Genomic DNA, 23,912 nt, shown 5'->3' with positions numbered 1-23,912 from the left:
AAAATGAATTGGTCAGATATGAATTCACAATTTAAAATTTCGGAAGAACATGCGCGACGAGGTAATAACACTGAACGCACGCTGAGCATTTGCCAAAAGGCGAACGCGAATTGTATTGAACCAAGAATAGAACTACGGTTAGGAAAATGCATATTATGTGGAAACCGCTGGAAACAAAAAAACAGTGGCGCAAGAAAAAAAGAGGACTAGAAACAGAATGAGCCCTGTGTCCTCGTCTTTCACGCCATGATGTTTCCCATGAGCCAAATAGCCCAAGCAAACGTTATGCGACATACTAAGAATTAACTTCCCCTAATAAAAGTGCTGATGTCTTCATTTTGCAGGAGATGATGGGGAGCGCCAGGGGTTTTCTGTTCCTGCTTTGCTACGGGACTGTGAAACGTAAATGCATCAATAGTATAACTTCGGTGTTGCACCTACAGCAACACAATCTCGAAATCTTCTCAGCCAATCTTTTCTTCCTTTTAGTAGAAATGATTTGGCTGCTACGACGGCGCAATTCATCTGCTACGGCACCGAGTCCCACTACCCATTCTCTAAATTTTTGTTTCTTCTTTCAAGAAATGGTTTGCCAAAGGCTCGAGGATCCCTTTTTACGAGTGCGTCCCAGCAAGACTTTCTCTGTTGCACGCTTCTGCAGCAGCACTTCGCGCTCGCCCAGGTTTTCTCGCATAGTTTCCGCGTGGGCGATTTTCAAATAGCAATGCAAGGTTTTCCCTCATGGTGCGGGCTGCCGATTTGACACTCGGCACGCCGCTTTCCGGTTTTCCAGTTGGGCTGGCAAGCGCTCTGTTAGGCACTCATACATAACAGACAACTGTATCCTCGCAGTAAGCGCGTTTCTCTTCGGTGCAACAAAAAATACGTTCCTTCATAAAAAATCTAACACGTATGATTTCGGCTCATATGTATATCTACAGCACACCGACCTCTTAATGGAATAGTGCTTTATGTTCAGATTCATGATTTATCATTCGCTATGTGCCACTGGCTGCACGCAATTCAGTCTAATCCTTCAGACTGAGCATGTGCCATCTTCTTCGGGTGATTCGTGACGGACGGCGCGACGCTGCTCGAGACTGTGAAGTCTCCTTTCTTTTCGAACTCGCGCTGCTGCTTGCGGACGGAATGCTTTTCTCCGGAGCCTGAGGGGACGAAACTTGTTCTGGACTTTTTTTTCTTTCTTTTTCAGCTTCTTCTTGGATCACTGGTAAAGAAAGTTGTGAGTTCGGCGGCAAGCGAACCGCCTGGTTTCCGCGACCCTGAATGTAAAGACGAACACAGCCCCCTCACTCCCCCCACCATCGCGCGAGAGCAGGCGGGGACCATTCATGCCGTGCAGGCGGCGATCATGTTACAGCGGGGCTGGGGAGAGGAGCGGGCTTCCTGCCGCCGAAACGCGCCGGCGCGCGTATACTACTCCTTGCCCCGCAAAACACACAGTGGAAAGTGCGTGATATATCCTAAGAATTTGAAAAGGCGGTAGCGCAAGAAGACACGGATGGAGACGAGAGGACAAGGATGGGTGCTGAACTTCCAAAAACATTTATTGTGAATGAATCACGAATATATACATGCTGTCCGAGCCCGGTGTAATCATCTGCGCATTCGTAAATATGCCAACTATTTGTCTGACAGCGTGATGGATGCCATGTTGACACATCCCCATGCTTACACAGCTTTTTTTTCCTCTCCTCCATCGATGATGGAAATAAAGTTCAAGTTCACTTCTAGAAATCGGTTCAGATTCTGCGATTTCCCGTATAACACGAGTTTTACTCTTCTTAATAACGAAAGTGTTTACAAGGTCGGGCGAACAGTCCCTGCAAGTCAGACAATGACTTGCCAGAAAACCTTCGAAATCTTTTCCTTCACGCGGATTTTTTTACATTGTTTGCGTGCTTCCTTAACCTATCATTAACACATCTCCCAGTATGGCCAATGTACACTATTCCGCACCTTAAAAGAATTTCATAGACTACCCCTTATGCGTATTCAATAAAAGGCGGCCTGTGCTTTATGCCGCAGTCACGTTACTGGCTTGCTTCCGGGTCGGTCATTCTACAAAGCTTTTACAGCTTATGGGGAGCAGCGAACATTCGTAACGCTGAGCCACCTTTTCCAAATTGTGGGATAGTGTGTGAACGTAAGGTATCACAGCTACATTCTGCCTACGCTGTGCGCGGGTTTCGCACGTTTGTGGCTTTGTGCGCATATTTCTCAGCAGGTTCCCTGCAGTATTCTTAGCAAAAAAAAAAAAAAAGCCCTCCTCCATTGCACCCTGTGAAAGTGGATGTACAACGAAACGATTGCCGACGTTAGACGACGTTACTCAGAAACCAACCACCACTAACCACAAGCGACGTACGTAACGCGGGCACGCATGTATACGGAAGTGCAGCATACATGGCCCCCGCCAAGCGCAAGAGCCTTATGGAACTAAATGAATCTTTGAGGGTAAATTGTCAGAAAATGCGTAAAATACAACTTAAGCACAAGCTTCAGACATGATAACTTCGGATTGCAAATCGAGTATGCGGGAAAACATAATTCTGTTACGCGGAAACTGAAAGACAAAGCCCTTTTCTAGCTGCCATTTGAGGTCTGTCTGAGTGGCCACGGCCGGTAGGTGGCGGTACCTCAGATTAGTACCACAGAGAAAGGCGGGAAAAAAAGCGAGCTCGCCATGCAATAGGCTGCATAAACATGCAGGGCGCCAGAAGAAAGGAAAAGCGCTTTTAAATTGAGGAGCAGTTAAATAGAGAACAAATCGGGGTGTATGCGGTTATAAAAAAACGCACCTTAGAGACTTAAAAGATGCACCAGTCATTGAGAATTATGTTTGGGAAGGTTGCAACAGAACTAAATCGAAAGGAAAGGGAGGGGGGCCGGAATGTTCAAATGGGAAAAAGCATATTCAAAGTGTCAAGGGCATCTTTGGTTTTCAGGCACAATGAGTGGAAATAAAACTTGGCTGGGCTTAACGTATTTATGAACGAGAAAACATTGCAGAGAGAAGAACCAAGGCTTAGCGGAATGCCTAAGTGCTGATATTAGGCGTTTTCGGAAATAATGCCGAAATTACCCTGTTAGGTGACATGAATGCCCACATACAGGATCTAGACGTTTATACCGACAACAACAGGAAGTTATTGCTGGACCTTTGTGAGCAACGTAACCTCGTTATCGTAATTACGGTCCGTAAATCTGATGGTCAGATCAGATGGGAAGTTGGAAATAGGCAATCGACTATTGGTTACTGTCTGATGACGGAAGATATTTATGATAAGTTCAGATCAGTTGAGATAAGTTGAGCCATTGGCGAGTAAGACTGTAGTAACACAAGGACTGGCCATAAACGCACCATTTTGAAAATGGGATATGTAGTTGTGAAGGAGAGCACGGAGCGAAGAACGGCCAGTCCAAATTTGAACGCTTAACAAATAACAAATATAGCCGCGGGAGTCGAGAAAGAACACGGCAAATGGCCAAGCAAAAAGTGGGAATACAATGAGCTTCTAAATGTAATGACGAGAGAAATTAGGAAGGAGAATTAGGAAGGAGAAGCAACACGTTTGTTGGAAAACAAAAAGGAAGTCAAAAAAGCTGGTGGAACAGCGGGATACCCGAAGCGATCGATGAACGACAGAAAGCATTACGAGAACATAAGCAGGCATAGAAAGTGCAGTTGCCACAGGTTGAAGTAGACAGAAAATTAGAAGTATACCGGAAGAAAAAAAAATCTATTGTTATAATACTGGTTCAAGCAAAGTTCAAAGGTGAAAGTGAACGTTGGTTGTCGGAAATACGTGAGAAAAAGAAGGCCGCGCCTAGAATATTTTGAAAACACACAAACTTATTAAGCAGAAAGTCTGGAACACAACAGCATGTCCTAGACTAAGATAAAAAAAATGGAAGGGGATGCGACATTAAATTACATCCGAAAAATAACGACCGAATCATTCCAAGGCAATGATGAAGTAGTTTTAAAGAAGAAGAGCGTTAACGAGAACCAGAGAAAATTCTAAAGCGCACAGCCATAGGGTTAGACGAGGTTGCCGTTAGGCTGATTAGCGAACTAGGATCAAAAAGTAAGGAAGCTCTGTGGGAAGCAGTAGAAAAAGGCTTACAAGATAGGCGAATACCAGACAGCCGGAGACAAAGTAGAATGAATTTAATGTATAAAGATAACGGAGAAAAGAATTGAATTCACCCATATAGACCATTGACCATTATATCGGCAATATACATGTTAGCAATACAGGTAATTAAATTACAAGTGCAAACATGGGCAGAGAATGGTATGGGAGAACTTCAGAACGGGTTCAGAATAGGCGTCTGGATGATAACTTATTTGTTCTTATTCAGCGTATTGAAATATCCAAAGAGAGGAGACTGTTTTATGTGGCTTTTTTAGATATTACCGGAGCGTATGACAACGTAGACCACAAAATTTTGTGGGATATTCTGGAAGGCATAGGCAACGACTTTATATAGCTTTTGACAGAGACCTACCTAGAAAATACAGTTTGCGTTGAATGGGGAGGGATGAGGAGCGAGAAGCAAGTTGATATCAACTAGGGACTGCTGTTTGTGATGTACATGGTAAGTATGAAAAGGGCGCTAGAGGGAAGCAATTTTGGGTTTTATCTCTCATACAAACAGGCGGTTAACATAGTAGAGCAGTAGCTTCCAGGTTCGTTTTATGCGGACGACATTGTGTTGCTAGCTAACAAGCGGAGTGTTATGCAACGCCTGGAGAATATATGTGCACATGAAGGTGAGAATTTAACATTTGAAATTTAGTGTTAGGAAATCAGCTTTTATGGTAAACAGTACTCAATGAAAACAGTGAACAGACAGTATCAATACAGGGCCAGGAAATACCTCGAGTAAAAGAACACAAATACCTCAGTATACACTAAAAAAAAATCCACGCTTAATCTCACGCTAAACTGTGAGTTTTAGCGTGACGCGCATGTAAGTGAGGCGCGGATGACGTTTCAGGCACCCGTGACCGAAAATAAGCGTGACATTCCTTTGTGTAAGCATGAGGACAAGACTGCCTGCCATGGTTCTGTCTTGTGCGAGCGTGAGCGAGCCGCGTACGCGTGAGAAACGCAAATTACACACTTAACATCCCGCAGAGCGCTCGCGTGGGAACTTTCCATCACCCATATAAAAAATCCGAATAGCGGATCCGTTTTATATCACGGGATCTGCGCGGAGCGTGGGCGAGGGAAAACAACGCTGTGTGTCTTCTCACTGCCCTGCGGTGAATGCGAAACTTTTCTTGGGGGGGGGCTGAAGGAGACCATGGTGTTTTGAAGACTGCACCCGGCCATTTTTCGTGTGGATTTTCCGGCGGACTGCCACGAGCGACGTTCGTTCATTGCAGCGCAGAGCTTCCGGTCTAATTGTCAGAGTTGGTGTGTATCGCCATAGTATCGCCACGCTCACTTCTACAGACCTTCATGGCGTACAACGCCGGTGGTGTCTGCAGACATTGTGCACTGTGCCGAGTTTACGAGAGTTTACGAGAGTTTACGAGAGAGAATCCACCGCGGTCTGACGGCTCCAGCGCCATATGGATAATGGATATATGTAGCGGTCCCTCACCTGCTATTCATGGACGATTTAAATATACAGGTAAGAACAATACTCATGGTTCGCTTTTGTTAAATAGCGGCTGACTGCCAATTGGTCATGATTTCCGGTATGTGCTTGTATGATGTGTGGTGCAAAATTTGCCGTAATGGTGAATTTATTGAAAAGCGAGCAGTAGCGTTGATCGAAATAGATAGCAGTCATCATCGTGCTTGTTTAACAAGTTTTAACACCGGGCTGTTGGATTTTTCTGAATTGTTCAGCTAATTGCGCTGAAGTACCAAATTCACACCATTTCTATTGTTATTAATTTATCTTCGCCAACTCACCGTTCTCTCTGTGCCCGCTGCCATTTCGCCTCGGGCAAGGGTGGCGAGCTTGGAGTTAGTTGTCACTGCATTTTGCACTGTGCTTCTTCTCATGGTTTAGAACTCTGTTAGTGACGCGTCGATGTGGTGTGCCGTGTATGCCGTGTAGTTGCCGCGTATGCCGCTCATAGTATACTGCGGCCTATAATGTGAAAATTCATAATTTTGTGAGCTATTTGTCGACTGACAGTAACCTGCATCTCCGAAGCGCTGCATGCGAGGTTGCAACCACACGCGCTACTTAATTTGTAACCTCAATTGCACTCTGCATTAGGATATCTATCTTGTGTAGCTCTGCATATTTTACATTTTTAGCTTTAAAAAGAGGAAGTGTGACTGTGTTCGATGAACACGAATGTACTCTGCCCGTTGCAGCTCTTGATTTCCAGCTGCAAACATGTCTATGTCCACAGTGAAAGTTCACGTGTGATAAGTTCACGTAGAATGCCATTCTTGTCAGAATTTCCATCTCCATTGGGTTTAGAATAAAGCGTAACTGCGTTTTTATAGCTCATTTTTGCTTCTATAATGAAAGCTTCTATCAAAAGCGTTGCCACTTGTGTTCGAACTTTTAAACTTTATTTTTATCAAGAGTATAATGGAATAATATCAGTTGCAGCTATGTGACTCACCTAATTGCGTTTTGCACATCGTTATTTTGTTTTTCAGGTCCCATTTGAAAGCAAATAAATGTTTGGAAGTAGGATTGATAAAAATGAACAAAATTGAAAATGTTCCTTCTGATCTTATCAAAAATACTGAAATTTTCTGAGCCTTCATTCGTCGCTTCAGAAGCAGGCTTGCAATGCATGCTCTCATTAATGCGGTGATTTGACCATTTTTCCCATATCCCCAAATTCTAAAAACTTCCGGACCGCAACATTTTAAGAGCAGTCAGTAGGAGAAATCTCAGAAGTGCACTCAATGTTAAAGCAGTGAAAAAGCAAGAGGTACTAGTTTAAACACATTTAGCCTAAAGGAAACATATTTTCATCTCTAAAGTATTATACTTTGCGTATAAAGATTTTTTTTTTTTCAGATAGCGCTACGCGACCTTATAAGGTCATGCAGTGTCTGGGGGGAAACAAGGCTCCTCATATGCGGCCGTCAGCAGGAAAACGCTGAGATGAGCGATGACACATCCCTAGAAAAGGCACTAGTGATGTGCATATGCCTTAATGGTATGCAATATGTAACATATCCGGCGGCATATGGCCAATTTTAGTGCAACCAACTTAAAGCCAAGAACAAGCAAAGAAATATCATGGGTGCAAACTACATTAAAGGATTTGTTTACTGCGTTGCGCATTTAAACCAAACTCGTATAAAGACTTACGCTTTCTCAGTGATCTGAAAACGCTTTAACTTTAAGTTTTGCTTTTAAGGATCAACGTTTCATTGTATCATATTTTCTGGGAATGAATATTATGAATAAAAGATTTACCACATGATGAAATATGTCTCATACTTTTTTCGCCGCCTAGAATATTCGTCCTTCTTATAGAAAGAGGCCAGTGAAAAAAATATCAGGTATCAAGAAGGCGCCGTGACCCTGCTTCAAGCCCACCAAATATGAACTAATGTTTGAAACTTGTGAACGTGTCGGTGTACATATACAATTACAAGAAATAAAGACCTGTATCAGAATCTTTTGCCTGGCATTTATGTGGCATGAAAAGTACAAAAAAGCGCTCGCTTTCGTGTGGTACTTCTATGCCGGCCACCACACAAGCACGATGCATGATGCGCATGCATCATGCTTGTGCGCATGCGCACTTCGTGTAATATATATATATATATATATATATATATATATATATATATATCGTTTTTTTTTTGTGAGACCGAAAGTCCCCTCTCATGTTATATTAGTGGTCGCATCATTTTGTGCATATACGCTAAGCGTTTAATTGGTTTTTTAGTGACGTGCCACAAGGGACCATGCACACTGTCCGACAGCCGCTGAGCCAATTCGTATATTTAAGAAGCTGTGTTGATGCAGCTTAGTCTTGCAGAGGCCGCCAAATTTAATGTCTTGTCATCGGTCACAAGAAAAGCTAGCATAATAAAGTAACGGGGCACGAAAGGTCTTCACCAGTGGTTCAGGCAGCAATTGAACAACACTTTGAAATTGAACCTTCAGGCCATGCGTTCACACGCGCCAGTGCGTTCCGACAGGCTGCGCAGTCCTTTGAAGAAGTGAGAGGCAGCAATTTTTTGTTGTTGTTGCTTTTGCGTAACAAATGTTGAAGGACGAATATATATAATGACGGAATATATACCAGCTATACAAAAGCGATGACGGCGGTTCATCACACGGGGAAAAACAGCAACCATCACATACAGACGTCAGTGACAGTTCATCTGGCAGTTAGACCACCTTCCGGCTAAAGGATGGTTCTGTGTTTTGTTCTGGACTGATAGAACTCTAGTAATTGGAGTGAATAATGAAATCAGAATCAAATTTATTTTCGCCATTTATGCGGGTGCGCATGCAACGACCACTATTATGAGAGCAAGAGTACGTGGAGACCAGTGTGCAAGTCGCAAGAAGAAGACATATCGCGTAAGTATTACATTTGCTTTACCAAAAAGCACAAGATTTCAATACTTCAAAAACGGATATGTTTGCAACACTATTGTGTCGTTCATTATTGCTTTCTTCTTTTGTAGTTAAACTATCGAGAAAATAACTATTTAACGGGGAACAAAATTTAATCAAGTGGATATTGCATTAGACAGTTCTCGTAATAGTCATCTGAACTGCAGAAAGAGTCAAGCAAAATTGTTCGCGAACGGCGCGTTAATCGTAAACGGCCCTGTTGCAGCACAGAAAAAATCGTCAAACGAACTAAGCGCAGGCGACTCGTGGACTGTACAGTTCTAGGAAACATTTCAGTTGAATGTTTTCACTGGGGAGGGTGAAAGAAGCGATTATACGAAGGCGAATTGTGAAGAGATGTCAAAATCTGCAATTTTTCTAGCTATTGTCGATTCGTCTAAGAATAATTAAGGCTGCATGCCAATCAATGTAAATCATAAAATAGAGCATTTCTGCTGTCGACGTGGATTTGATTGGGAAGAACTAGAGTTAGATCAAATTCTTCCAATTTTCGCTCAATTAACTAATGATGTTCAACAATCAAGCAGTTAAGAATTAAAAAATTCATGGTATATCATGAGTGTTTTTTCAAGCGCCGTCTCCTGTGAAGCATATCTACCATTTTCGTGCAAAGCTCTCTGGAAAGCGTATTGACTGTGTATGCATGCATGCACCTATCGAACTTCGTGCACATATAGACGTGATGCTTTGACGATAAATACTTATTAAAATTCAAATTATTTATTTCTGCCTTTAAAGGTGCAGACAGCAGAGGCGCAGAAAAAGCCGCAGCCCCCTTTCGCTTGGCAGAGCCTTTACAGCGACACTTTTAAAACAAAGACAATTGCACCCGGTAATAACAGGTATACAATACTGAGCAAGTACAAAAGGAAACCAATCAAGATTATACGATATTTGTACAATACTCCCAAACAAGAAAACAGAACCTACATGCTAACGTACATAGCACCCAAAGTACTGTTCGACACGTTGAAGAGGTCAAAATTATTGTTCACATAAGGTATATACATATTCGTATAGCGCTACCAATCCCTGCAAAATATAGAATGCAGATTTTCATTACACACACGCACGCACGCACGTGCACAGCACACACACCAAAAGAAAACGGCAACGCGCTCACAGGAAGCGCCTGAAAAACGAAAAAAAAGGAAAAGTGTGGGGAACCGAGGTCGTCTTGGGCTGTCGCCTCTCCCTCTCCCAGAAGGAATGGAGAGGTTCTTGGAAAGCAGGGACGGGCGATTCTCTCTGTCAGCATCAGCTCCCACCAGCGAGGACGGGGCGAGAAAGCGAAACGGGACTTTCCTTGCTGTCTATTTTTTCTTCGTCAGGCCAACGCCGCTTGCTTGCAGGGGCGCAGGCGAGTTCCCGCCAAATGGCGCGGGTGCGTGAGTTGCCGCCAAATGCTAGCTCTGGATGCCAGCTCGTTCCGCGTCTCATGGTAGACTAGTTGGTGCATTTCTGTTATCATGGACGGCGCATATAAACGCAAGCTACACAAAAGTGACTTGGACAAGAACAGCGCAAGCCCTTTACATGCAGTGGAGCCGCCGTATCTCGCCGTTCAAGATATGCGTACTCGTAAGTGGCATTTTAATTTCACGTTGTGTAATGCATGACTGTCTTTTTCAAGTGAACAAAGGTCGCTTTGTATTGTGTAAATGGTTTTGCAACGTATGATAAACTCCTTGTCTTTCGGGCTTATTTTTTCTGACAGGAAGAAAAAAAAAAGAGGCTTTACATGAGAACGGATCAAGCGTTCGAGAGTTGGGACAGGGAAATGTGAGACGTACTTTCATGTATATATTTCTAATATTATTTTTTCGTCTTGTATTCTCGTTAATTTTTCTCTAGGAAACACTGGAACGACACTGCTTAAATTGAAGCACAGTGTGCGAATGACCTGCTACGCTCGGAACTGTTATCACCATTCGGGAAGAAATTGGGTAAGACGCTTGTCTGGTTATTATTGCGGAAAAGTCATAATTAATTAGAAGTTGCTTTCGTTCCTTCCCACAGATGAAAAAACAACTGTAAATACCTGTATGATATACGTCTGGTGCATTGCAGGTAAGAATGGATTGTGTGTGGCGCGCTTCACCGCATGTGGACTAGAGTAGATCTAGGAACATCAGACAAGAAGACACGTATGTGAAACCCTGCGGATAGCCCATATGTAAGTTCTTCCTCAATTTTTCTTTTGTTGCATTTTCGTAGTTTACGTGTAATACTTTGTCACCGCGGTCTCGACGTTATGTATACCTATACATTTGTCTCGTGGCAGTCTGCGTGCTATTTTGTTTGTGCAACTGTGTGTTGTATTCATTTATCGCGCTGCCTGGATGGTTTTTTTTTTCACTGATATTCCGACCAAAGTCGGTAAACCTATCCTTCCTGTCCTCATGTTTCCTTGGGCGGCTCTAAAGCGTATCTTAGAGGAATATTTAGCTTCAGATTCCCGCATGGAACAGATGGTGAATGACATGCTGTGTTTTCTTTTTAGAGAAACTATGTATTCATGTTTAATATTTGGTTGATTTTCATTTTGTCATTCATACAATACCGCAGCCATATGCCATTCTGTCATAGAACGTTGTTTCTAGATATATTTGTTTTATTGGGTAAAACATTTAAAACGAGAGCGTTTCTTATCCTGGCCATTATTTTTTACAGACCACGATAACCACGTATTTGGATGTCTGGTTTAACTCTACGTGCGCTGGTTCGTGCAGGTGAACTTTTTTTCCAGATACGGAGGAACGGACACCGGTCGTGTCGTGAGCACTATTCTGCAGGGCATACTTACAAATGAAGCTGCACTGCAGTTCAGCTGGAAAGGGTCGCAGGGGAGGAAGCACGCCTTCGTGAAGCTCATGGCCATCACGAATATAAGTAAGAAATATGGCATAACAATCAGCTTTCTAGTGCACGTTGCGAACATCGGTACCAACTGCATGCTTAGTTTTTTTTTCTTCATTCAAACAAGCTGCTGCTTATTGCATCTTGCTGCGTCCAGTATTAGCATTTTCTTTAATAAAATAATGCCGTAATAAGTGAGTTCTACTTGCGGCGTCCATATTTTGCCACTGCTTTTGAGGAGTTTGTTTTGCTTCACCATATAATATATGCTGTATATGCTGTTTCTGCTTTAACCCATGTATGCTAACTGTTTTCTGCAAAACATAGACCTATCATCGTTGCCATCATGTCAGCAAGTATATATGTATCATGCCATAAGCTTCCCCTCTTGCCTCTCCAGACATTTACCTATTCACCTCCTTGTGCCGCTTGGCGCGCTCCGGGCTCCGGCGCGTTCTTTGTCTCAGCGTTTCAACTCGGCTGTTTCATACAGTGCTCACGGGAAGCAACAAGACCTATCGTGGTGTAAATAGCCGCGCTACCTATAGACACAGTAGCCACTGTGTATGCGTGTTTTGCTATGGTTCCGTGTTCAGTTCCCCCTATTGCTAACGACATATAAATTACTAACTATCCGGTACTTACACGATTTGTGTCGTCCAGCCACTCTTCCTGACAGCTTCGATACTGATTTGCACGTCCCTAATATTGCTTTGTTGTCGTTTCTTTAATGTTTCGTGAATATCTGACTTATGATCTTTTTGATTGTTTCACTTCTTCAAATGGAATGCGACTCACCAACTGAACTATAAAGCGGGGGCAGCTTTCTTATATGTGCCGCTTTCTTGCAGCATCTGTGAGGAGCACGTTCCCTGACGCTTCACTATAGCATCAGTGGCTGGAGTCGCAAAACGCTGGTTGGTTGGAGCAGCTGACAGGGATGGAGGCCGGAATGAAAGAAGGCGCCGTGACCCTGCTTCAAGCCCACCAAATATGAACTAGTGTTTGAAACTTGTGAACGTGTCGGTGTACATATACAATTACAAGAAATAAAGACCTGTATCAGAATCTTTTGCCTGGCATTTATGTGGCATGAAAAGTACAAAAAAGCGTTCGCTTTCGTGTGGTACTTCTATGCCGGCCACCACACAAGCATGATGCATGATGCGCATGCTGTTGTAAATGCATGATGCAAAAGCTACGATTATTCGGGGCGTCAAAAGCAACGTCGGCTTTCAGCACCGGGCCGGTGCAATGCCGACCATTATTGTCGTCAGGGCCATGGCTGGCCCGCGTGTGGCATGCGCTCGGCTGCGTTGGCCAAATAGAATGGCCCTACGGCTGGCCGACTGACTACGTACCTAAAGCCTTGGTAGGCCCTCGCATGGGACGCCGTCGGCCAAGTCGGCCACAGTGGTCGGGCCTACATCGATTGCCGACGATCGGCCGACGTTAGGCCAATGTCAATCCCCAAAGCTGGGCCGCCCTCGGTTGCCGAGGTCGGGCCAACCGTTTTGCAGTCGGCCGGAGACGTCGGGCCGACTTTTTGCCACGGTCTTTTTGTTGCTTGGGCTCACATCACTGTTTATACTTCGAAGGCGCACAAGTGTACGGAGCACACCAGATCTTGAGTAGGGTCGGCAGCGAGCGCCATCTCTCCGCGCCTACCCTGAACTACAGCAACTTCTGCTCCAACACTGTGCTCCAATAAGAAAATCACGACGGGAAAACTAGCCACGCGGCAGGCATCTAATAAAGGAGGCATTGGCTATAGCGTGTGCCAAAACGTCGCCATACGTCGCGATGTCCCGCTCCCACGTGACCACATTCTGCGTTACATCACGATACAGTAATCGCCTGGGAAACGAAAGCGAAACTAACTGCACAAAAAATATTATAACAAATTACTTAGGATGCTATGAGACTTGCCAATATTTTTTATAGTGTTTAGAGATCTAAGACCTTCATTTAACGTAAAAAAAGGAGTAGTTGAAAATATCACGTCAGTACACTTTTCATTCAGTGCTCAACTTGTCTCGACTTCGTGTTTCGCGTCGTTTTACGATACCAGCCAAAGGATGCTTTTCCGTTTAACGAAAATTTGTTAACTGTACTGAAGTTAAGCCAATTCGTTACTACATTTCTCATTCACCGCATAATTCGTCGCACAAGCTGAAATGAAGAATGGTTACCTGTCATATATATGAGCTCCTGCAATCACGGCAAACGCCCTCAAGTCGAGAGCAACTCACCGTTTCAACATGTATTTGTGACTACGCAACTCTGACTGAAGGTTGTGACCAAGTATCTACATATCGCGAACGGAGCAACGCTACGCAAATGAAAAAACACGCGGAGATTTCACAAGGCGTTGAAGGCGACGAACATCGTCTGAAAACACTACCTGAGTCAACAAATCGTCAATCCGAATCCAATACTTTGATCAGCGATCGCAGCGCCACTTCTTCGTCGCATGAAACGCTATGGTTATTTAGGTCGTCTATCCACAGAACACCTATATGTCTATCTGTCTATCTACTCCTCTTTCATCGTACTGTCAGCTCTCTGGGTTTGACCAACTTCTCTAGCCTCTTGACGCTGCGTGTGGTCGTGGGGCCGTGGTTCCTTGCAACGGTTGTTGGTTGGTTTGAGAGGCGCAGCTGTGATCCCGCACCGATCCAGTTACGCAGTCTGCCGGCTGCATTGCCCAAATTCTACCCTTCACACTGAGTGCATCTGTGCGCGATGAGTACGACTGGGACGAAGTGCATCGCGAGCAAGCGTACGGATTGAACGGCCGCGCGATCGCCCTTTCGGAAGCATGCAGGACTCATCAGTGAGCAGCCACGATCTTCAGGGCCGCCTTGAAGGATGGCTTTACGTTTGCGGTGTGTATCTAGCGGCCGTTCAAGCAAGCTGGTGCATTTCTAAATGCCTGTACCATTCGTCTCAATTGGCGATGAAATGAGCACGGTGGACACCACGTTCAGACGCTCCCTCATGCCGCTAGTTGGTAAATTTGTTCCTTCCGCGAACGTGCCCAGCAGATATATTGGGAAGCAAAAAGAGAGAGAGAGAAAGCGTGCCCAGATGGGAATCAGCAGTGCATGCTCGAAGATCGATACGAGAGAGTGGAGACAAGAAGGTTTTCAGAGTCACGGGTATATCTGCGGGTCATCCGTCTTACTTTCTTGCGGGACGTTCTAAGTGAAGGTGATATCATCGCGTTTAAATTTGGAAGATCGTTTCGTTTGCTGGCTCGCTGTCGCTGTGTGCCGAAACACTGTTTTGGTCAGTTTCGATATGCATGTATTTTTTCTTTTTGTCTCATAATTAGGGCATAGTTTTACTGTTATCCCTTCAACCGCGCCCTGTTTTAAGAATTTTAACGCCGAAAATAGTTGCGTTGATGTGCGGCCCAAAATGTTTTGTTTTTGCGTGATGCAAGAGGCAGCGCCTTGCTGAAAATAGTTTAGTCCAAGATACCAGCCCACACTAATTGCGCCTTTCTCTTCATTGGACGTCTAAAAATTAAGCAGTAACCTGACTTGTGATATTACATAGCGGAGCCTGTAATAATACTCGATTGACTGTCTGAGTAAGAATGCAGAAATGTTTCTTATACTTTTTGTTAAAAGATCTACGCTCGTTCTCTTGCTACCGCCTATTCTAATTGTCTTGATGGCAGTGTACTGCTATGAATTTTTTTTTTATCACGCGGCTTTGGAACACACAAATATTGTCATTTGCTGTGGCGGCCGAGATTGCTGCACTGAAACGTTATATACGTAATAGAATCTCATGGACATACTATTGATACGACACCTATATGCTGCTGGCAGTCTTTGAAATTAATATCTGTGTCATGTAAGGTTCAGGGTGATTTGGGAATGTTATTTGTACAGCTAACAATGTCTACTGAGCAGATTTGTGTGCTTTGGCAGACATTACCTTACATGAGTTTAGCCTATTTTCATTTATGAAGATATGATTGTCAATTCAACTTCTAGCTGATGAGAGAACTTTAACATTTTCTACTCCCAGCCAGGAGAGTGCAGTGCTAGAAAAAAATATTTGACGACTGTAACACATGAAAATATTGGGACTACTCCCTTTCAGGCTGTAGTAGCTTAGTTATGAAAACAATTAGGCTGAAAAACATTTTGTAGTAGTGCTGCGAATCACTTTTTTTTTTTCTTACATTTAAAGAAAATGTACTTGTGTTCTTGGTTGCATGAAGGTTGGTATAATTCTGTTTGTTACAGAAAGGAACAACTGCAAAGAGTATGAACTAGTAATGTTGAAAGAACAAATTTTAGATGTGAAATGTTAACTTGGCCATATTTAGTTGTTACGAGTGGGACGGCATTGTTTGTACCCAAGCCTGAAGTTTGGACATTGTGGTGGCCACAAGTAGCATTACTGCACCTACTGCATGATCATTGCAGCAAATGTTCTTCTACTTTAATGTTTGCTGACATAGTGCTAGTCGCTTCTTGAAGCGTCAGTAATCACAGACTGTTACCTCATGAGCTGTTCAACTTGTCACTCTTGTGCACACTGTATACGCATGTACATTGTGTTGCAATTTCCCTTAGCTACTTTCCTCTGCCCTTACTACTTCCCACCTTGTTATGCCTTAAGGTGTAGAAAAAATCAGCAGCATCATGGTGTAATTTTTTCACATACATATATTGCTTATATTGCAATATACATGTTTGTTTGGTTGTCTTTCAAACAGCTTTTTCTTTTAGTTGTGGCAGATAGCAGAATACTACCTCTGCAGCAGGGTTATTTGAAAGAGGCAGCCATTACTTGCACAACAAATAATGTTCTGTGAGCAACACTCTGATAAACAGCCTTACCAATTAATATTTTATTTATTGCTTTATTAGCAAGCACTTCAGCTGCAAAAATAAAGCTGCTGTGTACTCACTGCTGCTTATCTAACAGAAATCTTGATATTAGTGCCACTTCCCAGAAATGTGTCCTCAGTGTGTACTACAAAGTGTAAGTAAGATCTTGATGAGGGCTAGTTGGTTCATATATAGAACTGAGGTTGAACAGCACGAATAAAACAAGGAGACGAGAAAACAAATACCACAGACAAGCGCTGACTGCCAACTGGAAGTTTATTCGAAATTCTCCAGCCATTCTATACCTTTTCCAGCATAGGCATGCGTACAGCAGTCGCAAATACATCTGCAAAATCAGATTCATCATAATCTTTCATTCAAAAAAGCTATTTCTTCTCCCGACAAGGCAAGAGAGGGAGTGCTTACACGTTTATCTTCTTCCTTTCTAATGTAATAAGCCATTGTAACAAGTGTCCTTCCACTCCCATATTTGAAAAAACAAAATTCATAGGGAAAGGAAAAAGTAAGAAAGAAAGGGAAATAATAGAGGCTTATTACATTAGAAAGGAAGGAGATAAATGTGTAAGCGCTCCCTCTCTTGCTTTGTCAACAAAAGAAATAGCTTTTTTGAATGAAAGATTATGATGTACTGATTTTGCAGATGTATTTGTGACTGCTGTACACATGTCTATGCTGGAAAATGTACAAAAATGGCTGGAGAATTTCAAATAAACTTCCAGTTGGCAGTCAGCGCTTGTCTGTGTTATTTATTTCCTCATGTCCTTGTTTTATTTGCACTGTTCAACCTCAGTTCTAAATACAGTGTTGTGGCATTCAGTTAAGTTTCCTTGAATGCCAGTGTGCTTGAGGCTGTGTAATAAAATAATGGAACAATAAGGAATTTAGCTGCACTTTTCGGATGTTTCAGACTATAACTAGTAGTTATAGTCTCACGATTTCTTTTAAATGAACATAGCTTCGTTAGCTCCGACTTCAAGTGCAACATGCACCCTAAAGAGTTAGGTAGTGGGACTTTGTTAGTCTAGCTAATCGTGCATAGCAACTTGTTGCGTGAGTTATGCCCACCTCTTCAAACAATTCATATGTGAATGTGTGCATGCGTGCACTTGTGCATACGCATATGCACATGTGCTGTCTAAGTGGGCTAGTTGGTTGCTACAGCTTGCATCATATTTGCAGTGCAAAATTGACGAAAACACATACAAAAAGAAACAAAATAGATGGGGTGAGTGATGGACATCAAATGAGTTTTATTACAATTTTACACAAATGTGATGAGCAGGTGTGATAAGCAGGTACACAAGCAAGGACGAAAGTGCCAATATTGACCAATATCTAGTAGAAGGAAGTATTGATGTCCTAAAAACAAGTCTCTACTGAAAAGATTACCACTGCAGGCTGGCATTATTATTCTGCGGGGACTGCAGTAAATTTTGCAAGACGAAAAGCTTGCATATTGGTGACTTCAGAGTAGTATCTGCTGAGGGATTTCTGTTCCTGCTGCTGCAGTTTTGATAGCATGATCCCAAAAATATTTCTTTGATGTGCTGCAGTAAATGTTCTGCATCTAAGAAATTCATCAGACCAATCTGCTACACAGTTTTTCTGGTAACAATTGGGCACTTGCCCTTGCACTTTTCTTTGCAAAAGTAATGATAAAAGGCTTTCTGGAGATTCAGAAATTCGTGGCTGACTGTGGCAGAGTGGGCACAGTTTTGTTTACTGTGACTGTGCATTAATTGAAGCATTCGTTCTTATTGGCCACACAGAGTTGGAGGCAGGCCCAGAGCCAAGGGCACCAGCACTGAAGCGTGCCCGTCACCAGGGGCGCTGTTGGCAGCAGCGGTTCTGTGTGCTGCTTCCAGATAAGAAAACGTTGACACATTTCCCAAGTGAAGACATTGCGAGGCGTTGCCTGCATGTAAGTCCCTGACCTGTGCTAATCTACTGTTTCGTGAACCTAAAAGCCTCAGGGACATTTATTTCCAACAACCTCTAGTGCCCTCTGAAAAACCCTTCGGAACTATGTGTTACTGGAGAACTGGGCCTTCATGACTTTGCTCAGAGTACAGTAAATGCTTAGCCTCTTAAGTACATAACCAAAGTTGTCTCCCCCATTTTCTCACTAAGAAAAATCATCTACACATGTGTGCTAGAGGAAAACTAAACATTTCGATAGAATTTGCCACACGTGCAGCGCACATGCACAGTCTGAACTTGTTCATTAATGCCAGCGCTTTCCCAATTTTGGACATCTGAGCTTAACCGATAAATCTTAAAAGTTATCCGATTAATCATTCAGCCCTAATGGGAAGTGAATGTCTGGAAAGCGCTTTTGCAAGAGAACGGATTCCATACCAGAAGTACTTATGATAAATATCCTTTTACTCTCCGAAGAAATTACCGTATGATGGCAAGCTTTTCTTTTTCTAAAGCATTCTTTTATTAAGAAATTCCTATGTTTTCTATCAAAATGTCAAGTATTTAGCCCCTTCCAGGGCTCCGTTCTTGACATTCAGTTAATATTGCATGTGCAAGTCACGATGGCCGCATATTCTTTGGGGGCAAAACGCAAAAACACCCGTGTACTTAAATTTAGGTGCCCAGGTGGTCAAAATGAATCCGGAGTCCCCCAATACGACGTGCCTCATAATCAGAAAGTGGTTTTGGCATGTAAAAGCCCATAAATTAATTTTAATTTTTTTTCTTAATGTTGACTAATTGACTTTTAAAAATTTAGTTACCTTTAGGCACATATTACAATCTGTCTTTTTCATGGCACAACAGCACATGCACCCTGCTCTAGCGGATTAGTTGCAAAATGTTTTGGAAGGGACGCACACGTGGTTAAGCAAGCCTGATATCAGGGGAAAGTCGCGCGGGAGAAAAAAAAGCACACAGACGCACATTGCAGCAAACACTCGTGCTGTGTACACCGTTGAAACTCCAGTGGCATACAGCTCTACATCGGTGCGGTGCCGAAAACATGCGTAGCATAAGATTGCAACTCCTCTTTAAAGCAGAAAGTGGCCAGTGCTTCGTCCGGACTACACCGTGAACCACGAACTTTCCGCCATGGCAAGCAACTTAATCAATAAACCCCTGTGTTACACTTGGGTGACACTTCACCAACATCACGTTGCTGATGAAGTTGCCCTCTCTTGCTGGTCAATGGTGGCAGTCTGTTCCCGACTTCACATTCTCAATTAAAGTGCAGTAACACTGGGTCAATACAAGACTGACAAGACTGATGCCAACGACTGGCTGAGTGTTCAGCACAGTGTGTCGCTGAGACCATTTTATCATAATAGGCCGACAATGATGCAACTGACGGGCGCGACTTGTCGTAGCGTGACGGGCTTTGTTGTCAACGGCACCGGCAAAATCAGTGTGCCAACCATGATCACTCAACCGAACACCACGTTATCAGCTATCAAACTGACAATGTGATAGCTGCAGCGCTTTTGTTTGTATATATAATTAATCGCACTCAAAGTGAGTTGAAACATGCCTTTGAAGTTGAAATGCACAAGCTTTAGTCCGCTCAAGCTGTGAACGTGAAGTTTGAGTCAATGTTGATCCTCTTTAGCGAAGGTTGCATTAGACTTGGCCCCTCGAGTTCATGCACCCACTACCGGTGGACCTGAACTTAATATATAAGCAGTTAGCAAAAAGGAAACTGTTCTTATAGTTCATTTGTGGCCCTATAGCTATTTGATATCAGCTGCTCATGCCTTCACACGGCACATACAATAAGTGGCAAGCCGCTACATAACGGTGTGCCAACATCTGTAGGTTACCATTCCTGAAGGCTGCCTGTCGCATTTGCTACGTAGATGGGTGGGTCTGTACGTGTTACGCTGACACATTTCTTCAGTCCAGAGAATCACTGTTTACCTTAGCGTCAAACGAGAAACAAGAAACAGTGCATTCGATACAGTAGCATAAACTCGCTCAGTTACCAACGGTGTCAGCAATGGCATCCGTGTTTTGCGAGAGAACTACACATATAAGTGAGCGTTTACGCCAAACACAGTTTTTACTAATAATACTTTATGGCACGCACAAACTTTTAAGTATGATGAAGTTAAAGAAAAGCGATAATCAGTAATAACAGCCCGTAATATACTCGCATGTTTTTGGATCACAGTCGCCGTTGTTTAACTGGCTCGGCTGTTCATATTGACTCGTCTCAGGGTGGAAGAATGCGGCTAATATGCGCAGGTATGTATGTTTTGCTATGTTTTGACATTATTTCACGTTAGCGATACGCAGTTTCCACAACATCAGAAGCTAACAACAATCTGTGGCTGTAGATGCAGATGTAAACAAATGCACCACTTTGGCAAATCTGACATGGAAGGCTGTGGTTGAAGACATCTTGAATATGCGAAATTTCTAATGAAAGTGAAAAAGGAATATGAAAAGCGAGGTGGAAGAGCAGACATCAGCGACAACAAACTCCAAGGCAGCCACATCGCCTGACGGAACTAAGCATGCCTTAATCGGCCACACTGTTAGCACAACAGTGCACTCAGGCCTGCTAACCCAGTAGTTTGTGTGTGCTACATGGCTTCCAGGAACGACATTCTGTGCCTGAAAAGGCCATTAATTAATCACGATCCACGAAACGCACAATCTACGCACCCTCAACATGGGCACAGGTACTCAAATCAATTGGGAAAAGCACCGGCACCCTCCCAAAACATTTCCAGCAATATGCGACAGAGGGCAGTGCAGGAACATGAAAAAGGCGTATTGTGGGATTGAAGCTGATCAGTGCTCAAGGCTTGTCCACTTAACAGGGATCCTAAGCCTCTACCACTTCATAATGTGCATTCAGCTTCAAAATTTATCGCAAAATACATAATGTTCTGCAAAATCCATAGTGCACAAAGAAGGCTTTCTGGGAAAAGTAAGTGAAATGCCAATGCATTTCCCTCAAGATTGTGCTAAAACACCTGGCATAATGCACTTTTTTTTTACATGACGTTTGTAAACATGTTCCTGCACAAAGTGAAAGCAAAGGTAAATGAATTTCAGGGACTTGCTAGGCCTGTAATGAGAAAAATCCTACATCTGGATCATATTGATGTTCATACTGTTGGCAGTGGCAGTATAACTTTTGGCATCGTGGTCATGATAGTGAACCCATAGTAGTAGCTGTGGAATGAATTCAAGAAACAACTAAAAGAATATATTCTGTCGAATACTGATGCTTAGTTCATACTCACAACCATTCTTTCAGGGTGCCTTCATTTCATTTTCATTGTCATATCATTAGGTTTCTGTTTGATGTCCTTGTCATGCATATACAGTCGATCCCGGATATATCGAATTATTGCCTATATCGAACAGTTGAAAAATCCCCTTGGGAATCCCATGCAAAAGTATAGCGCTATTGTTCGCGTATATAGAACTCCCGTGCACCGGCATACCAATGTATTGAACTCCGTGCTGAGCTGCGCCCCGGCAAGTGCGCTTCTCCTCATGAAGTTCTCGCGATGTTCCCGCGATCTCACGCACGCCGCCCCGCACTCTGAGAAAGGGGCGTGTGGGTAAAAGGCACGTGACGAGGAGCACTTGAAGTGCGATTGGGTGTGAAAGGGAAGCGGGAGGGAGAAACCACGCTGACCGCAGGCACCCGTTTCCTGTGTTTTGGTTGGCTGACACCGCTGGCACAGCGAGACGAACGAGGTCAGTGCAGCTTGGGCTTGTGGTTGTAGTGCGAAGACGTGGAGCGGTGCATCTTTTGATTCGCTTTATTCCTTTTATTCACGAGGCCAACGCGAAGGCTTGAGACTCGTGTGGTGCAGTGCATTTTTCTTTCTGCTTTTGGCACATGTTCCGGAGCCATGGCCGCAAAAAAACTCAAGAATTTGGATTTTTCAACAAAGGTGGACATCATTCGACGGGTGGAGGCTGGTGAGAAAAAGTCGTCGGTCGCCGCGACGTTTGAAATTCGTCGCAACACCCTGAGTACGATCCTCAAGAACAAAGCCGATGTTAAGCTGAAGGCAGAGCAGTCCAGTCGCCCTGGAGCGTGTCGTGTGTGCGTCCCAACCTTTGACAAGGTCGAGAAGGCATGCATGCAGTTTCGTCAGTGCTGACGACGGCGTGCAAGCTGTAGCGGATCGTGCTGATGCGGAGATTGTGACTGACATCATGGGTGACGAGGACGCAGACTCGAGCAGTGGCGAAGGTTCCAACAAAGAGGACCAACCAACATGCACTGCAGCTGAACTTGCATCAGCTTTCAGCATCATTCGCTGCTGTTGTGGCACAATGGAAGGAGCTGGCCTTTCTCATTTGGGCACTGTCAACAATCTTGAGGACAGCTTAATGAACTTGATGGTGCAGAAGAAAAAGCAAGCAAAGGTCACAGATTTTTTTCTTCCGAAATAAAGTGCTCTGGTCATTGCGTTGTCGTTTTGTTTTTTTACGTGCCTTGGTGCACAGATCGGTAAGTTCCCGTTAGTCACGACATCTGGAAACTGCCTTGAGATGTGTGGAGTTGTTAGAGAAGCTTTTCACATGCATATTTTATATTTCGAATTATCGATATATCGCACTATTTCGCAATACCCTTCGAGTTTGATATATCCGGGATCGACTGTATATTCGAGTTCGCAAATTATGCTGTGTACATGCTTTTTTTATATGACTCTTATTTATGCACATTTAATTCTTCAGTTATGCTATTCATACTAAAACCTGTAATTTTATCTTGTTAACGATTTGTTGAAACTGCTGTAATCTGTATTTTATTATGTTTAGTTTGCAAAGGAGGTCCCATTGCAGTCTTTGACTTCGGGACCTCCTTCTGTGTATTAGAATCCTGTAATCTTTCTAATCATCACAGTAAAACCGATTCTGATTCTGAATGATAATGGATGTAATGATAGTAAGAGCTGTTGAATATGTAGTCTACGATTGCCATCACACATCTCGGAACTGAACAGCCGTAAGAGGCTGCTATCCTGTCATGGTAATGCAGTTTAGTTTATCCATGAACTAAACCAAAATGAAACTAACAGTGAGACAAACATAGTAGCACCTTTTTCGACACCTCTTTCTTTGATGTGGGGAGTGTGTTTTTTTTTTCTTGAGGTGGCCGGGTACAGCTAGGTAAATGTTAATGCTGACATCTCTCAGTATTACTGTACCATTCTACTAATGTTGTATGTTTTCTGTTAATGGTGAAGTAGAGTAATTTTCACAGAAAATTTAAAAAGATGTGTTGAGCTTAGTATTTAATGAAAGTGGCCAGTACCACTGAGCAGTGCAACATTAGTAATCATGTTGCACAAGGTTAAGCCACGTACTGGTGCTACATGTTCTCTAAGCTTACAGGTGATTCTTCCTTCCTGTTTTTGCATGCATTGAGTTGTCTGTTGCTGAACAAAGGCTGCAGTAGTAAAACTGTGCTGCCCCTTCAGCAGGGCCGACTGTGGGGTGCAGACTGGGAGAGAGTTCTTCCTGAGGAAGATGAGGGTCCACTCTCGGAGACAGGCTCTTTACGTGATGACCGTCTGCTCAGCTGCTGCTCTCCACCAG

At 43.4% G+C, this 23,912-nt stretch overlaps 1 protein-coding gene and 1 long non-coding RNA gene across 5 annotated transcripts in view; both read left to right on the top strand.

The window, feature by feature from the left end:
- The first annotated feature begins 9,369 nt into the window (after positions 1-9,369).
- LOC126545715 (uncharacterized) lies at positions 9,370-12,546 on the top strand. Of its 4 annotated transcripts, none has more exons than XR_011893576.1 (5): positions 9,370-10,200; positions 10,337-10,565; positions 10,690-10,795; positions 11,293-11,511; positions 12,330-12,546. It is a non-coding gene; the product is annotated as an uncharacterized lncRNA (long non-coding RNA). The 4 variants fall into 4 exon arrangements; XR_011893575.1 differs by having other exon boundaries at positions 9,371-10,200; positions 10,639-10,795; positions 11,352-11,511; XR_007602425.3 differs by having other exon boundaries at positions 9,373-10,200; positions 11,352-11,511.
- A 1,466-nt stretch (positions 12,547-14,012) lies between these two features.
- raskol (Ras GTPase-activating protein raskol) overlaps positions 14,013-23,912 on the top strand; it is a 179,806-nt gene continuing 169,906 nt past the window's right edge. Inside the window, exons 1-3 of the mRNA XM_072287915.1 lie at positions 14,013-14,366; positions 18,125-18,276; positions 23,795-23,912. Coding sequence (XP_072144016.1) covers positions 14,300-14,366; positions 18,125-18,276; positions 23,795-23,912 — 337 coding nt within the window. The 5' untranslated portion in view covers positions 14,013-14,299. The remainder of the gene's footprint in view (positions 14,367-18,124; positions 18,277-23,794) is intronic.

The sequence above is a fragment of the Dermacentor andersoni genome, chromosome 1 (assembly GCF_023375885.2).
Source record: "Dermacentor andersoni chromosome 1, qqDerAnde1_hic_scaffold, whole genome shotgun sequence".
NCBI classification, from domain to species: Eukaryota; Metazoa; Arthropoda; class Arachnida; order Ixodida; family Ixodidae; genus Dermacentor; species Dermacentor andersoni.
The sequence above is the reverse complement of the archived record's forward strand: the minus strand, read 5'-3'. Positions and strand labels throughout refer to the sequence as shown.